The sequence below is a fragment of the Pocillopora verrucosa genome, chromosome 6 (genome assembly GCF_036669915.1).
Source record: "Pocillopora verrucosa isolate sample1 chromosome 6, ASM3666991v2, whole genome shotgun sequence".
In the NCBI taxonomy this organism is placed as follows: Eukaryota; Metazoa; Cnidaria; class Anthozoa; order Scleractinia; family Pocilloporidae; genus Pocillopora; species Pocillopora verrucosa.
This window is the reverse complement of record NC_089317.1, coordinates 20,533,468-20,553,196: the sequence shown is the minus strand read 5'-3', so window position 1 is coordinate 20,553,196 and position 19,729 is coordinate 20,533,468. Positions and strand designations below refer to the sequence as shown.

At 38.3% G+C, this 19,729-nt stretch overlaps 1 protein-coding gene across 1 annotated transcript; it reads left to right on the top strand.

Annotated features, from left to right (window-relative positions):
* The first annotated feature begins 3,707 nt into the window (after positions 1 to 3,707).
* LOC131792665 (regulatory factor X 4) lies at positions 3,708 to 19,451 on the top strand. The gene is made up of 16 exons (XM_059110078.2): positions 3,708 to 3,854; positions 7,190 to 7,247; positions 9,736 to 9,808; positions 10,442 to 10,565; positions 10,783 to 10,844; positions 12,937 to 13,020; positions 13,617 to 13,791; positions 14,051 to 14,128; positions 14,328 to 14,491; positions 14,856 to 14,956; positions 15,068 to 15,126; positions 15,544 to 15,688; positions 15,792 to 15,886; positions 16,546 to 16,663; positions 16,792 to 16,920; positions 17,264 to 19,451. The coding sequence occupies exons 2-16, from the start codon at positions 7,232 to 7,234 to the stop codon at positions 18,082 to 18,084; spliced, it is 2,244 nt and encodes a 747-aa protein (XP_058966061.2). The 5' UTR covers positions 3,708 to 3,854; positions 7,190 to 7,231; the 3' UTR covers positions 18,085 to 19,451.
* Positions 19,452 to 19,729: the final 278 nt, after the last annotated feature.

Here is a 19,729-nt window from a genome sequence, read left to right as displayed (position 1 = left end):
GTTTCAAAATGCGATCAATCGCTAGGATATGTCTAAATAACGCAAACATGCAGCCAGTATATATTTTGCCGCGTTTGTCTCGAGTTATTGCACTGCATCTGAAACAAGTTAAATTTTAAAAATCAACGTTTTCGATTTTATAAGCGATCGTTAAACTCGCCTTTTTTTACACCTGGTTAATGTGGGCGTAAAAAAGCACGTGTGGAGTATTCCATGCCAAGGTGAAGTTTATGAGCCGAGGGTACAATACAGGTTCTTTTTAGAATGTATATCAGACCAAACACGCAGCAATCGCGTTTTCATTCACTCATTTTCGGTTAAATCTACCTGAAGAACGAGTGACTTTAAAGTCGAAATACCGCAAGATCGGTACTGTGATGTTATTCATAATCGAGAGAGGTGCAGATGCACGCTTCAATAATTTTGGAATCCGTGCAAATAACTGCCATAGTGTTTCATTGTAGACAAGCCTTATACATATACAGAAGACGTCCATATTACCCTCTGTGTAATCAAACGGCAATTCTTCATTCCACAGATCATAAATTAGACTTTGTTGCGGGAGATGTTGCAAAGTTCGTTTCGCTAAGAAGGTATGTAGGTAGTACTACATTCGGCATCCAAAATATAGAGACCTTTGTTAACAAGTAGTTTCGCTTCGTTCTATCATGCTCGGAATTAAATTGACGAAAAAATACCGCGTTGGACTCGAAAACTTTTGAAACGCCCGGTGGCTCAGTATAAAAAATTAACAAGACAACAGCAGAAAGGAAACAAAGCAATTTTAACAGGTAAATCTTTTACCTCTTTTGATACTTTTTTCAATAACACAACTACTGCTGCTGTTTCAAAGCAACACTGTGAAATATTTACTGTCGCCATGCGTGTGACTCTGATTCACGGAGACAAAGGTTTCGGCGAATTTTGAGGCACTGTTTTTGTCGCCACCGGTTATGGAAGTGGTATCATTTACTCCAATGAAGTGGATTCCCCAAATTCTTGGCTAAATTACTGGTTTCAGTTATAAAGAAAGTATATTGCCAAGATACGAGCACTTTATATGTGAGAACTGTCACAATTTCTTTTATTGAAAGCCTTAGAGAAGTTTATTAGATAACTCCGATTTCACTGAGAAATTGAAATTCCATTTTCCATTCATCTCTCTTCACAAAACTGGCAAATAGAACGGAGTAATATGTTGGCAAGGTGGGTGAATTCTGCTTTCGATTGGCTAATGTTGTTTCAATGTTCCTAGTCAACCACATGGCAAAAAAATCTCAACGATTTAAATTGCTCTGAATATTTTAAACAAAACAAATGAATAGAAGGTTCCAGTAAATTGGCTTGAAGAGCTAGTGTTCATCGTTAAGAAAGTGTGATTTTCTTCAGACGACTGTTTATTCACGTTTAATTCCCGTCAGAAACACTAATTTCATCTGAAAAGCGGCAAATGCGCTTTATGTATTTACTTAAGTTTGAGAGCTCTGCAACTACGTAATAAAACTCATATGTATCTTAAAAAGGACCAAGAGTTAGCTATAGATGACAAGCAAAGATTTTCTCAGGACACGAGAGTTTTACCATTTCACAGATCATAACTTGTGTTGATCTTCTGTCATGTTCGAAAGCTTTTGGGAACGATATTTTCACAGTGACTGTATTACTTTATATGAAAGCAAACATCCGGCGTTTTTCAAAGCAATATTTGTATTTCCAGTTCAATTGTTCATTGATTGAGTCACTAAACTTTGACAAAGGTTTTCACTGTCACAACCATTGAAATCCGTGAGTTTTACCAGCAAGTGCGAACGTTTCCATATTAAGCAGCACTGTGTGCTTAAAATTATTTCAAAACTTCGAGCGATGAAAGAGGGTTAAGTGTCGTGCTGTTTCATCGCATGATCAATTTATCCAAGGTGCAAAAACGTTTTGAATGATGTAACAATGTTTTAATTACAGCAAGCTACGGTTTATTGACAAAAAAGGTAATTTTTTCAGTCAGCACTGAAAGGATCTCAGTCAACAAGGCTGATTGTTGAAAATGGCGGCATTAGCTCTGCCGAACATCAGCTAGACGCGAATGTGATTAGCAAGACAACAATCTAATGACGCCGGTGGCCCGCACATTTCGCCTAATAAGTTTAAACACAAATTTAAGTATCGTGCATTGTTAAATCAATGGCTCGGAGATGAGTTTAGGCTCCATAGATTTCATCGAAATAAAGTCACAAAGTTTATTGAAGTCGACATCAACTTTCCAGTTCGTGTTCTTCGTCTCTGGTTATTTTGTAAGTGGCATAATAAAAGCTTAAACTCGGGGGGGAAATAACGGAACCTTATGAATATAATTCACTCTCAAACAAAGGACGAAAAGAAGATTTGCGGTAGGAAAGTTGTTCACAATAGTCTTATCGTTCATACACGTGTTTAGCTTAGAGACAAATCGACTCTAAATCTTTGGCAATTCATTCCTAAAGCGCTGGGAATTACTCTGAAATATCGACGCAAAAATTATATCATCGACGTGCGCAAAGCCAAAGTGGGAAAAAACGATGCCCTTCTGAAAGAACTTCTGATCCGTCTCTCAGTAGCATGGATTTGATTAACGTTTGTGTACAAAGCAACAATTTACTCTCTTGACTGAAATTGGACAAAGTCATCGAATTTTTCTTAACGTACACTAACCGACCGCAGACAAAGTTCAAGAACGCAGTTTAAATTGCAAATTTTTTTCCACGTTCAGTTTTCTATTAAATTTTGCATGAAAAAAGCGAGCGAGATTTTTTCGCGGGCGTCTTTAAAATCCATGGTTTCTTGCTAAGATACAAAGCCTTCTTGGGAACGATGCAGCGATCAAAAACCAAACATTAGGTACATAGAATTACCGTGGTCTTTTAAGCGGGGAAACACAATAATAAACGAACAAGACAGTTTTTGATGCGTTTGTGATATACGGTATCTGAGCATAACTCCTGATGCAATTGTTGAAACTCTGTATCTGATCTGAGAAATGAGGCTTTTCTTTTCATATAGACGGGTAGATCACTCAATTGTCTCACAGCAAACTTTAATTTTGTCAGCACATGGCTATTATCTATTCACTTGCCTGGGGGGAGAAATTCTGCCAAAACATCCATGCGCAGAATTTTGAAGATGGACGAAAACACAATACACCTTGCCATGAAGATGAATGAAAGGGGAAACCTGGGCGAAATTAAACATATATTACGGAGAATAAGTAAAGTAAAGGTCACCATCTTTCCATAAACGTAATAATCAAAAATAGTTTTTTTTTTTTTTTGCGCGTAACCTACGAGGAAACATCGCGAAATATAATAAATTAGAAAGACGCATTTTATGTATAGCTTGTAAGGGAGTTTTGTATTTCGCTTGCAAGTGAGTCGAAAAGTGACCAAAGAGGCTGAATCGGGTGCATTGGGTAACAAATAAATGTGCATGCGTAAACAGAGGAATATCTTTAGCTGGGTTCAAGGTCTTGGTAAATATCCATGGATATTTAAACTTCAAGAGTGGCATGTACTACTGAAAGCAAAATTAACAACCTATTGTGTGCTGCGGTCGCCTCAAAGGTGGACTCCTCCAATATGCTTTTACTTCTCCAAGAAAACTTAAACTGTCAATCAAAGTAATAAATACACGATGAGAACTCTAGATTTTATTGTTTTACTTGAATCACAAAAGAGGGGCACAAAACAAGGCCCTAAAAATAACAACTCCTGTTTTCCATTAAGCAGTGAGTTGAACAGTGTTCGGCGGGTAACTTGCTGCAGGGATATCTGAGGATTTGGTGGCAAGACTTTTTCGTCATCACAGAAAGTTGGAAATTCTGAAAGGTAAGGAGGTCTTTCAGTAGCAACTTGCCACCAAAAGATTTGTAACTTAGGGAAACCGCGAACATTTTGCCTCCCATCTACACACGTCCTCTCGTTGCATGGGAATATCAAAGAAGGCATATTTCTGTTGGCTTCCATAGAATTTTGCCAGCGAACGATCCGTGTTTTAACTTTCTATTCCTAACAATCCATCCTTTGCTGGGCTACGGGTTTGTTTTGCAGTCTAGTTAATCAATCGTTTTGGTTTAGGGTGAACTCCCCAATGTGCTAGCTTCATCTATGACTGCGGCGCGCAACTTTCTGGGCAAAAGTCTGTGGTCAAGTGGACGTTTTCCATCTTCGTCATGCCGCCGCGAAGGAAAGTCTACCTGTCCATCCTAAAACTGTATCTCGGACTTCTGAGCGTGCGATTTAGGGCTGGTTTTCTAGTGATCTGGAAATTATTTTAACCTTTAAGACCATCGATTAATAGCCATTGCTTTACTTCGTCACTGCTTCACAGTACTGCACTGCCTAGTCCTCTGATTATGCCCAGAATGCCGAAATCAATTTCAACAATTTCCATGTATTGTGTAGCCTGCAATCTTCAGAAATAATCTAGGCGTAGACTTGAAATGAGCAAAGCTCTCATTCGGAACGTTTTCAAATCGGTAGTACAACAGATACACTACATTCTTTCTCAATGTCCACGAATATTTTTCAAATGAAAATTTCCGCTTTGGGAACGGATTCACAGAACTTGAATATTTAGAATAGGTCACATCAAGTCTTGATTTTATTTTCTGTTAAACTCCTGCCTTAGATTAAAATCAGTACAGAAATTTGTTACTTAACTCATCCATTAGCAGTAAAATTTATGTTCATGGGAAGGTAAATTAAACGTTCATTATATGTCTACAACTGAGAATTCACAGGGAAGGAACAGTAATTTGATGTAGTTTTAATTGAAGTTCTTTCCTTCAATGGACTGGAGGCTGTGTTGAAGGAAAATCAAATAATATTGAATCTACTCCATAAGCGTCTTCTTACCTGTTTTTGTTACGTTTATCGTATATAAATAATAAATAATTCTGGAATCACTTGACACGCGGAATCCGTCGGGGTTTTTGATCGCAGGACTTAACAAGGATAGATTATTGAAAGCTCAGATTTATTATAATCTGCCTGTTTGTTTAGTTTTTCACTAAACACACCATTTATACCCTTAGAAAGAATTTTTTTTCCTGACGCGTAGAAAGGTTTCAATATTTGCCACTTTTTGGTGAAAAAATGCTTGTGGGGGAAACTCTCGCAGATAAGGAACCAGTCCTGATGAATATCACACGAACTTGGTCGACTGAAAATAAGGTTTAAGTTTCCCCCTTCAAATTACATTCGTCATCGAACTTAGCGACTCTCCGATCGAAATTTAAATAGCTGCATGATAGTGGAGGAAAACATTGGTTCTAGGTGCCTTTTATCGCTTGTAGCAAACTTCGCGCAAAGTAGGAAAAATAATAGGCCCAATTGTTCTCGTAACCCGCGATATGCCTCGGCGTCTTTTTTTGTGGGACGCGTTCGCGGTTTTTTAATGCTCGCAACAGCATGAAGTTAACGAGTTGATAAATGATTTTTCACACTTTGTTACATGTTTATTGCCGAGTACAAAAGGAAAATGTGTGCAAAACTGGCCTATTGATATATTTGCTTTTGCAGGAGATCGTTTCATCGCTTTTAAATCGACGTTCATATTGCTTTCGGAATAATAACGATCGAAGATTAGGGTTTAAGGCGAAGTGTCAACTCATTGCAGTCATAAAATTTCATTTCACACTGATGTTACGGTTTCGCTATGAACCGATTGAACGTTCTATCCCTTCTGAGATCAAAGATTCTATCGCTTCTTTCGCGATCATTCGCTGATCAACACGTGCGTTCCAGCTGATTCATACACGATTGCTTAGATACTACTTACTGACTTGTTAACATACAATAGGTAATACAAGCTTGGTGGTATAGAATGAAACAAATTATTCCATGCTCAATATTGATATGCAAATAAAACGGGCTCTACGCTGAACTGGCTGTGATTGGTGGGAATGTTTTCACTTAGGAGTTGGAGAAAAAAACACCACCGTAGTGAGTTTTCCTCCTATTTACGTTCAGTTTGTTGAACTTACAAACAGTAACGAACTTGTTTGGCTTCCAGCAGTGTAACGAACGTTAACCGTTTCATCATGTTCTTGTTATTTTTAATGTTAACTCCTGCCGCTAACAAAAGAGTCCTTCGTCTTCTTGTAAACAAGTCGCCGAGGGGGCGCCAGCGACACCTTATCCTGTCGGTCCCAATCTCTCGCCGTCCAAGTCATATTGTCGTCTTGAAACTCGGGCAAGCCGCTGCCTTTCTGGTTTCATTAAAAGCTTTGTCACACTTTTGTTTTGTTCTCTTTTCTTTCTTCATTTTCAAAATGGGATAAGTAGAGATTTTTATCAAAAGATGCGCCTCTGTGTCGCGCCATACCCAGTCAGAATTTCTAACAGCGTGTTATTCAGTGCTGTAAGCACGCGCGTGTAATCTTACAGCAAGCGTGCTTTCCACAGACGAGAAGACGTTTAGCTAATGGCGAACACCTGTGCCTGACCCTTTTACACCATACAAAGAAAGACAAAGAAATTTGCTTAACCAGCTGTTGAATGCAGAGTTGAAAAACTCAACGGTCATTAAACGGAAATTAAGTTAAGAGTAAACGAAATTCCCTGGTTATAAAAACAACGAAAACGGCGCAGAACTTATGCTAGGACAAAGCAGAAATGTCATTTTTAGTTTGCTTCCGACACATCTAAGTCGCTTGATGCAATTCCACTTCAAGAAGCAGATCATGTCTTCGAGTTTATAACAATACTCGTTTAGGCACGTGGCGAGTGTCTGAGTTAATTGTTTGCGCGTGCCGCGGTGTACAGTTGTGTATCTTACAGCCACAGAGCAATTAAGTGAATGACAATTGACAATGGTCTCTGACACACGCGCCATAAGCAAACCACGCTAGGCCTAAAACAATGCAGCGTATTGTCTCTGAAGCTTGTAACCAAGACACGGTCGCAGTTCTCTAGTCCCAATGTCACACATTGGGTGTTTTTGATAGTTACTCTCTGGTGTACGAGGACAGCTAGTGGTTCGTTGGGACCTGGTCGATCCATGGGCGGTGTACAAAAACTTCAAAACTAGAGTTAACAACGACGGCGTATAAACAAAAACTTGGATTCAAAACCAGCGCCCGCACCAGTAGCTAATCAGAGCAGCATCTGCAGAGACAGATCTCAAAACCAAAGTTCTAACAATCTTGATTATCTCACAGACGTTGGAAAAGGGAGCTCAAAGTGGAATCACGGTCGGAACAATGCCACGGGGATCAGGTGAGTTGAAATGGTTCCGATTATTTGTCTTTATTTTTCCCACTAGCAAGTAGCTATGTAATTAGTACTCTCTGAGCGACGCAGGCTGCAATTATCGCCGGGATGGAATACATCACAGCCCTGTTAACATGGATGTGCCTAAGGCACGCAAGTGCACCCAGATTTACTCTTTAGGTGATTAAGATGCGTGTTTCTATGCGGTTTCTATGACTCACAGGGAAAATTATTAACTACCTAAGCAGCATAGCCCTACAGATTGATGTTGTACACAGTATATCACGCGAGGAGCACACCCTCTCGAACTCTATGACACCACACATTTCACTTTTTCATTTGAGTGTTAGATCGACTTTCGCTTTGGCTGGCGATAATTTCTTTGAGAAACTGGAAATTAGCAAACTTACATTGCGTGTATTTTGATGATAGGCGCACAAATATGCACTCGAGAGTGTAAATACACTCATATCCGGTAAAATGAAGTCTGGAAACGTTTAAACCATTCACTCTTTTGACTGCAAATGCGAAGTTTTGTCGAGAATTTTCCAAGTTACTCTTTTTTTTAAGTTTATTAACAAATTACTCAAAAGGCAACTACTTAGCTAGTGTCAACTTTATCGAAGAATTCAGCAGAAAATATCTAACAATACCAGACGGAATGTTAACTGATTTTAAGAACGAATTTCCATTTGCCGTCTGTGGTAAACTTTGTCAACTTTTAAACACTTAACTGTGGGAGTTTAACGCGGAATACTTCACAGAATTAACATTTTAAGTTTACTTTCCCCTTACTACTGGTATTTCGTGTTGATTCGACAACCAGTTACTTATAAAACACGACCAAAAGATCAAACAAACTCGCTCTGTTTAGAATCGCTCTTGGATGAAAATGTAAATCACGATCTCGTTTGTAAAGAATAGCGCGTGCCACTAATTAGTGCTCAATTTCTGATTGGCGGGCAGCCAAGCGAAACCGCGAAGACAATGGTTATTATAAAATTACCTTCGGTCCTCCTTTGTTCCTAGAAGAAAGAGGCATGTGGCCCGGATCCTCTTAACCGATACAAATCACTGTCTCGAAAATCATAAATCAATCTAAAGCGTGATGCGGTTCATTTGCAACTTTATGTAAAAAATGCGCATGCAATGGATATGAAATTAATATGTCATCAAAATTTCCTTGAAAGAATGGCAGTAGAACCTGCAACATTGAACTTTACACAACCGAGAAAAAGTCAGCGACGCCACAATTTTAGAGATAATTATTTGACATATATAAAATTATGATTTTTTAATCATTTTTTGATAAAATTTGGTATGTCTGATCTTACAACACACGTTTTAAATCGTATCTACTATCGATCTCAAATAATGAAAAGAATAATAAAAAAAACTTACATTAAAAAACAAATACGATCCGTGAAATGAACTGCGATCTACCGTCATTTCTCTTCGGCTCTTCTTTCTTCGAAAATTATGTAACTGGGCATTCAACCACGAGAAAGTTAAAAATCAGAAACAAATTTTGACGGTAAATGTAACCGATATCAAATCCCTAAACTTTTGGGATGCCCTCAAGGATGTTTACGTTCGATTAATTGAAGTTGATTAAATTTATTTATAAGCAATTTAAGAATGAACGTTTTAACGAAGAAACGCTACTGAAAAAGTTTACAGGATAATTTGGTAATATTAATTGAGTTTATAACGTAAATTGGCCACCGTAAAGAGTTTAAAACCTGACGTTTCGAGCGTTAGCCCTTCATCAAAGCGAAAGCTTAGTCAGCTTTGAAACTCTTTACGGTTGCCAATTTACGTTGATACTATCAAATTACCCTACTATACTCTACCAGCGACGCAGCACCACAGTTTCTTTAGAAACTTACCCCATTTAAATTTATGAAAAAGTTAACACTTTTTTAACGACGAAAAATCCTTAGAAGACAGTAGAAGCCACACAAAAATAACTATATAGCAGAGCAAGAGAAAACATACAGAGTCGGATACTTTTCACTAAAAAAGAGAAACGTTGAAATGCAATTCAGGCTTTCTTTTCTTAGACACGTTTTCTAATTGGTCACCCGTTGGTATGGAACTGAACGTAAAAATGACGGTTTTATTTTATCATTCCAGCAGGTTATTAACGGTATTACTGAGAGGATATTTACATGATAACACAATTAACAACAATAACGAACAAAACTTTCCTTTGAAAACTCACAATGAATATGGAATTATTGTTTAAAACAGCTTACACCTTAGATAGATGGAAGACTCCATGCGAATCATCTAAGACGCGAGAGAATAAAGAATTTAGTGCGTTCTCTAAGTCTAGAAATCTAGAGCGTTTTAAACAGCAGAAGGGATTGCTTCGCTTTTTTCTCTATTGTTTTAACGTCTGTTTTCAAGAATTTTGTAGTAGTTTCCAGGCATCTACAGGTCCTACTGTTTCCACCTGGTTTTTATTTAACACTTAGTGCATTCTTTGCAGGTCAACAAACAATTTACTCCAACAGCCATTACGTGTCGCATAGCAAACTTCAATCGCCGTTGACAATTCAGTGGTATGTACATAACATGTCAATGTTACTTTTATCGATGTTATTTTTACAAATACCGCCTCAAGGAATCATTAGTCGAGTAAGATAATTGTGGTCAGTTAAATAGGAGAAAAAACTGGTGAACTTGCAAATTAGACATTATTTCAATTGAGCGAAACACCAAAGGATTTAATGCAAAGCCTCTTAATTGTCTGCCACTTAGAGAATAAATAATTTTCAAACTTTTGAAAAGAAAGTAAATATAGCAACATTTTACACACGATATATTTAGAATTTCTATAAACAAAGCCACCATCCTTTTAGTAGAGAAAAAAAACTTATAGCCATCGAGAGGCCGTGTAGAGCTATGCTCTTTTTCACTGGCTTCAGTAATAATAATAATAATAAGATGAGTAAAATAGCTTCTAAAAATTTTTTTTATGACACTAGGACACCATTGTTTAAAACAACTAAATGTTTTAACATTTCAGCCTTCCTATTAGTTCGCAAGTATTGCCAGTTTGGTTGGTTCACATGAAACTTACCGCTTTTTTCTTGGTCACTTTTAGTCTGCGTGCGGTTATTTATTCAAGTAATTTGATTTGGATGTATATACCGCAAGCTTGTATCAATGCTACGTTCTGTTTAACTCTGCAGGCTTAATGAAAATTACGAAGTTTCTGAAGGAGTCAGTTTGCCTCGAAGTGCATTGTATTCTCATTATTTGGACTTCTGTGAAAAGAATAACTTAGCTCCAGTCAATGCAGCTAGTTTCGGAAAGGTGAGAAATGTTTTTTTTTTCAGTTAAATAACATCTCCCGCAGATAAAAGCCTACTACAGATTTCGTGAAAAAGCAGGGAATAAACTCCTTGACAACAATGGAGAGAACAAAATTGTTTCGTTTGTCTGTCTGAGTTAAGTCACTGATGTAAAACAGGCTCATAAAAAATATAAACGTGTATGAAGTAGGTAGATAATATTCCTTTCCTATTTATAGATTATTCGCCATACCTTTCCGAATTTAAAGACCAGAAGGCTTGGAACACGTGGTCAGTCCAAGTAAGTAAATTATCGTGATAATGTTAAATATGAAAATTATAAACCCACCTAGGGGGTCGATAGCAAAGTCATCAACCGATTGCGAAATACGCAGGGCTGTGTGTACTTAATGTCGAAAGAAAATTTAATTAAAAGAAAAAGTATAGTTAGTTATTCAGAGGTTATCATTAAGTGCTTTATCTTGCGTTTTTTTTTCCTTGCGTTAAAAGAAAAAACATCAGTATATTACATAAGCTAAACAAAGCAACTTGAAGAAAGATAACAAACAAGAAAAAAACTGGCAAAAAGAAAGTTGCGGTTAACCAGCAACACGTATTCATGTAAAATTTGAAAGTCTTTCCGTTTTTTTGCTTGAGTTACGGATTCATTTTACAGAGAGCAAGTAATCTTCTTAGGACTTTTTAACAAACACGTGGCTACACAATTGAATCCGTTAACTTGTTCAGACCATTGTACGTATCTGAATAGCTCGTTAGCATTCCAATAAACAATTGACATAGATAATGAATCATTTAAGAAAAAAAAACGCTACTCTGCTTTTGTTTGAAAAGCTATCGATGTTTTGGTTGTTTGTAAAAAGAAACATAGGCCGATGATTGACTTCCTAACTAGAACCCGGAGGGAATCGGCGATTGGCAGTTTCCGGTAGAAAAGCTTTTACTGAACGATTTCAAATTAACTAATACGTCTGTTTAAAAACTGGTTGCTTAGGCTTCCTGCATAAAACATTCTGCCCTGAAGACAAATCGAGGCGTGGGCGTCACTACCTTACCTTGAATGTTTCCGGCGTTAGAACTCGTGGGGGATTTTTTTTTCGCATAAAACTATTGATAATTTGAAGTAGCTATTCTGTAGCAATGGATCGTTGTTAAGCTTGTCTGACAGAAGTGTCAAGGAAAGGAAAAGAATTCTTCTGCTCTCCAGAGAAAACAAAACATCCCTTAGGCGTTCGTAAGGAGCACATGTGATCAAGTGGATCCAGAATTTTCCCATGACATTTCACTATTATTGTTAGAGAAAATTGTCTTTTTGTTCTTTTGAATTACGCTGGCCAACTTTATTCCCAGCTAAAGGTGTTGATGAAATATTTTCCCTTGAGCCGAGGAGTTCATTGCAATTTTTTTTTGTTAATGCATAGCAACAAAAAATTCGAAAAAAAAAAGTGAACACAATAAAAGAATCATTGTCAGAAAACGTTCCCTTAAGAGACAGAAACCAAATGTATATTATAATGAAGAACACACAATCGCGTCATCTACGCTCGAAATGTCAGCCTTTTAACTCTTTGCGGTGGCCAGTTTACGTTTTCAACTCAGTTGTTAACACTTAATTACTTGTTATTCTCCTCACTTGTCTCCTTGATATTGCATTAACACTGTAAGGAGAAATTCTCTCTTGGTCACTCATGGGAGTGAAAGGGTTAAATGTCTCTCGACGATTGTAACAAACTTGGTGCATCTACGACCATATCTAATTTCTACTGGAAAATATACAACAACTGATTGTCAATTTTAACTCACGTGGCACCTACAAACACGCAGAATCATGGATTTTGCTATACTCTCCCACCGACGCAGCATCACAGTTTCTTTAGAAACCTACCCCTTTTATCAAATGAAAAGTCATCGCACAGATGGAATGTATTTTTTTCTTGCAAGGAATACATTCCAATTTTTATCTTTCCATGTTGAAAATTTAGGTTGATTTTTATTGTTTCATACAATTCTTTATTTCCAAGCATTTCCCACAAAACAATCTAATCATCAAGTAGATTGCGTTGCCGTGCTTCTGTCCAGAAATAGATCACAGATGACATCAAAATGTGGTAAGAGAAAAAAAGTGGCACACGAGGCGCTGCCAAGTGCGTCACTGATATTCTTTCCGCATTTTGCCTTCCTCTGTGATCTTTTACTGGACAGACGCACGGCAACATGGAATATATTTGTTTTATATGATAAAGAAGATAAATGTTGTTAATGACGTCATTTATGCGTCTATCCTCCTGTAGATCATAGATAAGAACCCATCAAAATGCAAGTAGGATTCAGCTTATCATATGATAACCAATGAAAACTCGTTCGCTTATTGCCAGGTATCACTATTATGGAATCACCATCAAATCAACCTCTCCTTATCATGACACCGTCTGCAATGCGGCAAGGCAAAGCAACACCGGGTAAGACAAGTCCATGGTAAATTAGACAGCTCAAAACTGAAGAAACCATTAAAGTCAGGAGCCGTATGGGCTCCTGTTGAAGTATGATACTACCAACGTCCTCTTACAAATCCTGCTATCTGATTGGCTACACTACTCGCTATCTATTCCATGGTAGATAATGAGTAAAGTGAGTTGCCTGACACTTCATGTTTATTGCGAGAATAGTGTTTTTTTAATGGCCTGGGAGGGGGTTGAAAGATTTTTATTTCGGGAGGGAAGATCACATTGTTTTCCAGGAGGGCGGAGAGAGGATCAGTCGACGCTAACAGAATGCAAGGGGGGAGGGAGGGAGGGGCTATAGAAAGCTGACTGCCAACGAGGTGAGATCATTGGAATACTTCAAAGCCTTGAGGGGGGGTAGGTAAATTTTATTGTGATACAACCAAAATCTTTCGCCCCACCCTCCCCTCCCTTTCCAGGCGATAAAAGATGACCAGAAATCCCCGGAAATCTTTCGGTTGGAATCTGATCAATCTTACAAACCCATCAATAACTTTTATTGGTCAAATCAGTGATCACTACGCATAAATCCTAAAATTTGATTTTTTTTTCAGTTTTAGCCAATCATACAGCAAAACGGACATAGATGAGAGAACTCAGGGCCATACAGTCCATAAAGGTAATAATGGGACAAATTCGTGTGTCACCACAGCGCCCGGAGGGACTTTATTACCTGACTTCCCAAAGCCCAGCAAACTGACCTTACCGGAGGACGTGTCCCAAGAAAAAGTGAGAGAATGTGTTGGATTAATATTATTAAGGATACAAATATCAATAAAGTTTTCTACGCTATGGTCAGATTTTCTCAGATTGATATTAAGAAATTTAAGGGAAGAGTCATTACTTATCGTTGGGGGTGGGGGAATCGCCAAATAATGATCAGTCTCGATATCTAATTAGCCTCTAATACTTTGGCCCCTGACACTGCTTTTACTCCGTACGTTTTCGAAGGCTGAAAATTGACTTAGAGGAAACGTTTTTTTCACAGGTCAAAACGTTTCTTATCATGTACCGTGCACACTGCCAAAGAATTCTAGACACCATCCTGAGAGCAAACTTTGGAGAGGTAAGTTTCTCAATAAAAAAAAAGGAGTGTTCAATTGTTTGAGGACTTGTTTACATTTGTGTATTATTTGTTTATTTGTTTATCTATTTGTATCTTTATTAATTTTTGATTACTGCACTGCTTCATTGAGCCAAAAACGTTTTTAAGTTGAGGGCAGGAGAATTCCTCCCTAATAATAACTTTCCATTTGAAATCTTAGGTACAGAATTTCTTAGTTCACTTTTGGCAAGGAATGCCCAGTCATATGCTGGAAGTCCTCAGTTGCAGCGAAGTTGTAGACCTAATTGGTCAGTGTGACACCATCCTATACAAAGCCATCAGCGGAGTATTAATTCCCGGAACTCTTCAGCCCTTACCAGCAAGGTGAGATCGTTTGTCAATGTGCAAAATAAATAAGTAAATAAATAAATGATAGAAATTTCAAAACCAACTGGAGCCGAAACCCTTGCACTTGTTGCTTGCTTCCGAATAATCCCTTTTTTTCTCCTCCATCTCATTTCTCTTGTTGCTTGCTTTCGATTTCTCTCCTTAACGTCACAAATATAAATCTCTCATCTTAAAGGCCTCAATTTTCGCTTGCTTTTTTGTCAGACGCGACCTTGTTGCGAGCTTCTACTTTTTAGACAGTTTATTATCATTATAAAAAAAATGGTGCTTCTTTTATCAAGACGTAGTTTCATTTTGATACTAAGATAGTTATTAAGTAAATATAATTATCTGATTGCAGTTTGACTCAAGCAATCCGTCAGTTTGCACAACAGCTGGACGAGTGGTTGACTGAATCGCTGACTCATTTGCCGGAACCATTACAGAAGAAAAAGTTGGCAGGTGAGAAAGTGTGCAATGTGTGCTAATTTTAAAAAAAATTTCTCTACGAATGTGATGTCATTATCGTGTTGTAAATAGAACACCATAGTCATTTTCTTTGTTACTTTTCAGTTGCTAAGAGTTTCTCACACTCACTGCGAAGGCAGACGTCTTTAACACATCTTGCACAGGTAGGAAAAAACAAAGTTGTCAATGTTTTACAATAAGTAGTTCGCATCGGATGACAGTCGGATGAGATCCGTTTTCCTGGGAAAGGGTTGTGCGTGTTATATGTTGTAACCCCTTCAACCGGGCAAAAACATAATATGATCAAATATGCATTGTTCTTTGATCAAATCGCTATTTTTCCTTCTCAGTTTACCTTCTAAATAAATCTTAAATTTTCTTTAAGGATTCATGACAGTTAAAAAAAGCCAGAAAAAAGGAGACAACAGAAATATTGACAAAACAGGCAAAAAAAAATAAACGAATTTTAGACTGAAAATAAATGTAACTTACTGTTTCATATGACCTGATCGTCTGAATTATACTATTAGGCCAGCTTTCGTTGCTTGTTTTTGAAAAGTGTCTTCATCGTTAATTCCCAGGCTGCCCGGACAGTATTGCACAGCGCAGAGCCTGTATCCCAGATGCTTAACGATTGGAAACAAATCGACTTCGAAGGAATTACCCGTCAGGCCATGTGGACTTTCAGCGAATCCGTAGACGACGATTATGAACTTGTTTACGAACGTAAGTGCGCAAAACTGGTTTTAATTGTTTTCCTTTCGTTTAAATCTGACGCAGTAAGTTTAGTCTTTTTAACGAGATTTTACTGGTTTACTCAAATTTGCAGACTATAAAGAGTTTACACAGCTTCTCGATCAGCAAGCAACCATAGATCAGTACGCCGAATGGGCGTCCAGTTTGGTCAACCGCTGTGTTATGAAGGTGAGTACAGTGGGCGTGCCTTTGTCGGGTCCTCTCAGTCTAATGCACAAGAAGTAAAGCGAAGGGTGTTTTTAAAAAATATTTTTATGGCTCTGGACTCGAAAGGCCCTGGCTGCGTCAATTTGATGAGTCCTAGGGTGGGTAAATTGAGTCCTACTGCCTCTATTCACCCAGGGGTATAAACAGGTACCAGTAAAAAGTAGGAGAAAACTGATACATGTTGAGGAGTACGTCTGCTTTGGACCGGAATTCCTTTCAAATGCAGAAATAATAATCCCCATCATTTTAAGCATTGAACTCCCCATCACTTTAGGCTTCATCAGGTGAGGTCTCTGGTTTTTTCAATCTACTTTCTACCTTTTAAATATATCAGTGATTGGAAGTAACCGTAGAATACCCCTATTTTGGTTGCGCTACAACAAAATTTACCTGATCATAAGGCTCTGTAATGTTCCTATGTTCTTGCATCATTAGCAGTTAATAAGCAGTTTATTTTTATAGTTTCCCCTCAAAATCAAGTGACCCCTTCCCCCCAAAGAACAATCCTTTGCCCCCACCCCTTGGAGTTAATGATGACTTGTCGCCAGACCCTTGCAAACCTAAACTGAGTTATATCTAAACTTTCCCTCAAGATTCGAATTCTCTCACTTTTCTTTTAGCAAGTGGAGAAGACTGGAAAAACTTACAAGGAGTGCTCAAAAGACTTTCTTCTCAAATGGTCCTTTTTCAGCATTAAAATTGTGCGGGAATTAACATTGCACAGCGCTCACAGCTTCGGTAAGTCTTTCTCCAAGCGCAACTAAAACTCTGTTATGCTCTTTTAGACCCTAACATTTTTGCTTGTATATAATTTTTAAATCCTTGGGTACCATCGTTTTAACTGATCCGTTGTCGATTTATCGCAGGTTCATTTCACCTACTACACATGCTCCTCGAAGATTATATCCTTTACACGGTTGAAAACCACAACAATGTGGATGAACCGTCGGCCCAGTCCTCTGTTCGCGTTACCAAGGAGACCAACGTTCTGGAGGGTTAGTGTTACAATAGCTTACACTGAAGGAATTAGTTACTTCTTTAATTCAAGATTAGCTTTGTAAAGGCTTGCGTATCTTCAAAAATGTTGCGCAATTTGTTTCCAGTCTTTCATAATCTTCTCCACCCTTGACCATTCTTGCCCCAATTTTCGTACATTCCTTCCCTTTATCCATTCTCTCCCTTCCCATTTTCTACGCCCAAAGTGCAATACAAAATATTGTCACAAAGCTCTTTCCAAACGGAGCTCTAAACAGCATTAATGACGTAGAGAGTAATTAATGGTTCTGAAAATTTTTTAATAGGAGAATTAACAAATAAAATACCTTTTGTTTGTCACAGAACCTACGAGCGAAAGCATGGAAGTTGATGTCGTTGGGCCGAGGTCCACTGGCGCTAGGAAGACTGCTTGTCGAAGACATTCAAGCTCTTCTTCAATGGGTTCTCACAGGAGCCCCAGAGACTTGCCTCCCCAGAGGAGCCCAGCACAGCCCGTCATGATGCGTTCTTCGTATCACGACATGTCGCCGCATCCCATGACACCAATGACGCCTACCACACCAACAAACAACAACAATAACAACAACAACAATATAGGGAAATACCCCATGATGGCAGAACAGGGCCACTTCCTGTATCCGTCGCCTGAGGCCTATGCAGCAAGGTATAGTTATGGGCCAAGCCAAGGTAGCTTGATGCCCGCTATGAATCATGGAAACAGCTTTGCCCCGACCAGTGGAAGTGAAGGGGGAATTGCCATGGGAGACTTTGACATGTCAAGCAGTTATGCGACAGATGGAACTGGGTATGCCGCTGGTCGCTCTAAAACCAGTATGGCGGACTCCAGCTACGCAGTTATGAATCCTGCAGCCAACATGGCGGCTTATGATTACAGGGGAATCTCTTCAATGGACCATATGAAGCATTATTCTCAGTACCCTCTCTCGGAACGAAGCTATCCTTCCAGTTACATGTTTCCAACGGCTGCAATAACGACAAACGCCATGTATCCTCTGTCAGGGGTCAGCGGTGGCACTAATGACAGGTTTTATCCGGATGTGCTCGAGGAGTTCGTAGATATGCAGGCTGCAATGCATCATGGAATGCCTCCCCGATCTGTGAGGTCCGATTATCCTTACACACCCGCAATCCTGAGCAATTAGATACTTTGGTTGATGTTGAGGAGAAACGTAAATCAACTGTATGGTATTCAAATTTTAATAGTCTTAATCGAAACTTGAAAAAATATTTTCATGGAAATCTTTAGTATCTATTGAAGATCGAATTGCATATAAAAAATTATAAGAAGTTCTTGTAGAAATTTGGTGCCATACAATGAATGATGAAATCATATCAAAGACAAAATGAATTATTTTAACTTAAAACTTAGAATTTTACGGGGTTTACAAAATTTTTACCTCTGAGGATGAAATATTGTTTTTCAGATAGTTTGAAAATGACGCTGTTGTAGTTTGGACAACAACAAAAGTTGATAAAGTGATTTATTCACATTTTGTAGAATTGTGCTGGTAAAAAGACGCAAGAGTACAATATTATTTAAGAATACGATATTTTACCAGCTTAATCACGAAGTGAGAGGAATCGGTTTTAGATAATTTTGAACGTTTCTCGTTACCTACAGGAGACGTTCCAGTATACCAAAATGTGAATCAATGTTCGCATCCGAGCAACTGTGCACCTACTCCCCCCCCCCCCTTCTCCCCTACTCTCACCCAGCAACAGTCAATTTTTAATAGCCTAAGATTATGTTGAGTTGATGGGGGAGGGGGGGTAAGGTGAAGAGTTGTTCAGATACTGACATTGATCCCAAAATGTAACTTTCACGTAGTTTTCTTCATAGCCGTATTTTGGGCTCGTAAATCAATTATCTAAATACGAGGGAAAATTTCTTGCATGCATGTTCGTGTATTTTGCGATGTAATATATTTTATGTAAAAAATCTAACTATCAACTGCAGCATCAAAGCTACTATTGAAATAATCTATCGGTTAATAAATCAATTAATTTGAACAACGTCAGGGACCGGTCATTATTTATTATCGGGGGGGGGGGGAGGAAGGGGTCGGAGGATTTTGATTTTGTCAGGTTTATATTTACCTGGTTTACATCTAAGGCTTTGTAATATTCTTTAAACATTTTCCCCTCCCCCCCTCGTGGCAGTTAATTGGCAGATAATTTTCAATTGTTCCCCTTTCTACTCTGTTGGCGACGACTGATTCCCCCCCTGAAAACCATGTGACCCCCCCTCACAAAATCCTCCACACCCCTTCCCACCCTATGATAAATAATAAATGATGCTTTAAAGATTACGTTTATAGCATCAAATGAGTAGAAGTAAAACTTTCCTAGCGACTGTTTGAGTCGACCGTGAGACTGGCCATGTGCTTATTATCAGATGAAAAATATTTCGTGTTGAACTAAAGGAACAAAAAATGTTTAACGAGTAGTAGGTTTTGATGTCAAGGAATAATTCATCTAAGAGGGACAAATAAAAAAATGAAACCAACTACATTTTTGAATGGATTATTACGGTTTGATGTCAGAGGCAGATTGAGAAAAATAAACAAACAAATAAAAGTGACTTAACCATTTGTCGTGGGTCACGAATTTCGAAACAAACGTCGCGAATTTCTTTTCCGTCCCTGCAGTCCTTAGTCCACGCGCGCGTAATCCAACAATTGCGAGGGACTACTGGAAAAGAAAGAAGTCACGCCGAAAAACCTTGGTCATGGGCTGAATAGTTCCAAAGCTTTTAATACACCAAAATTCATATCAAAAGAATGCAAC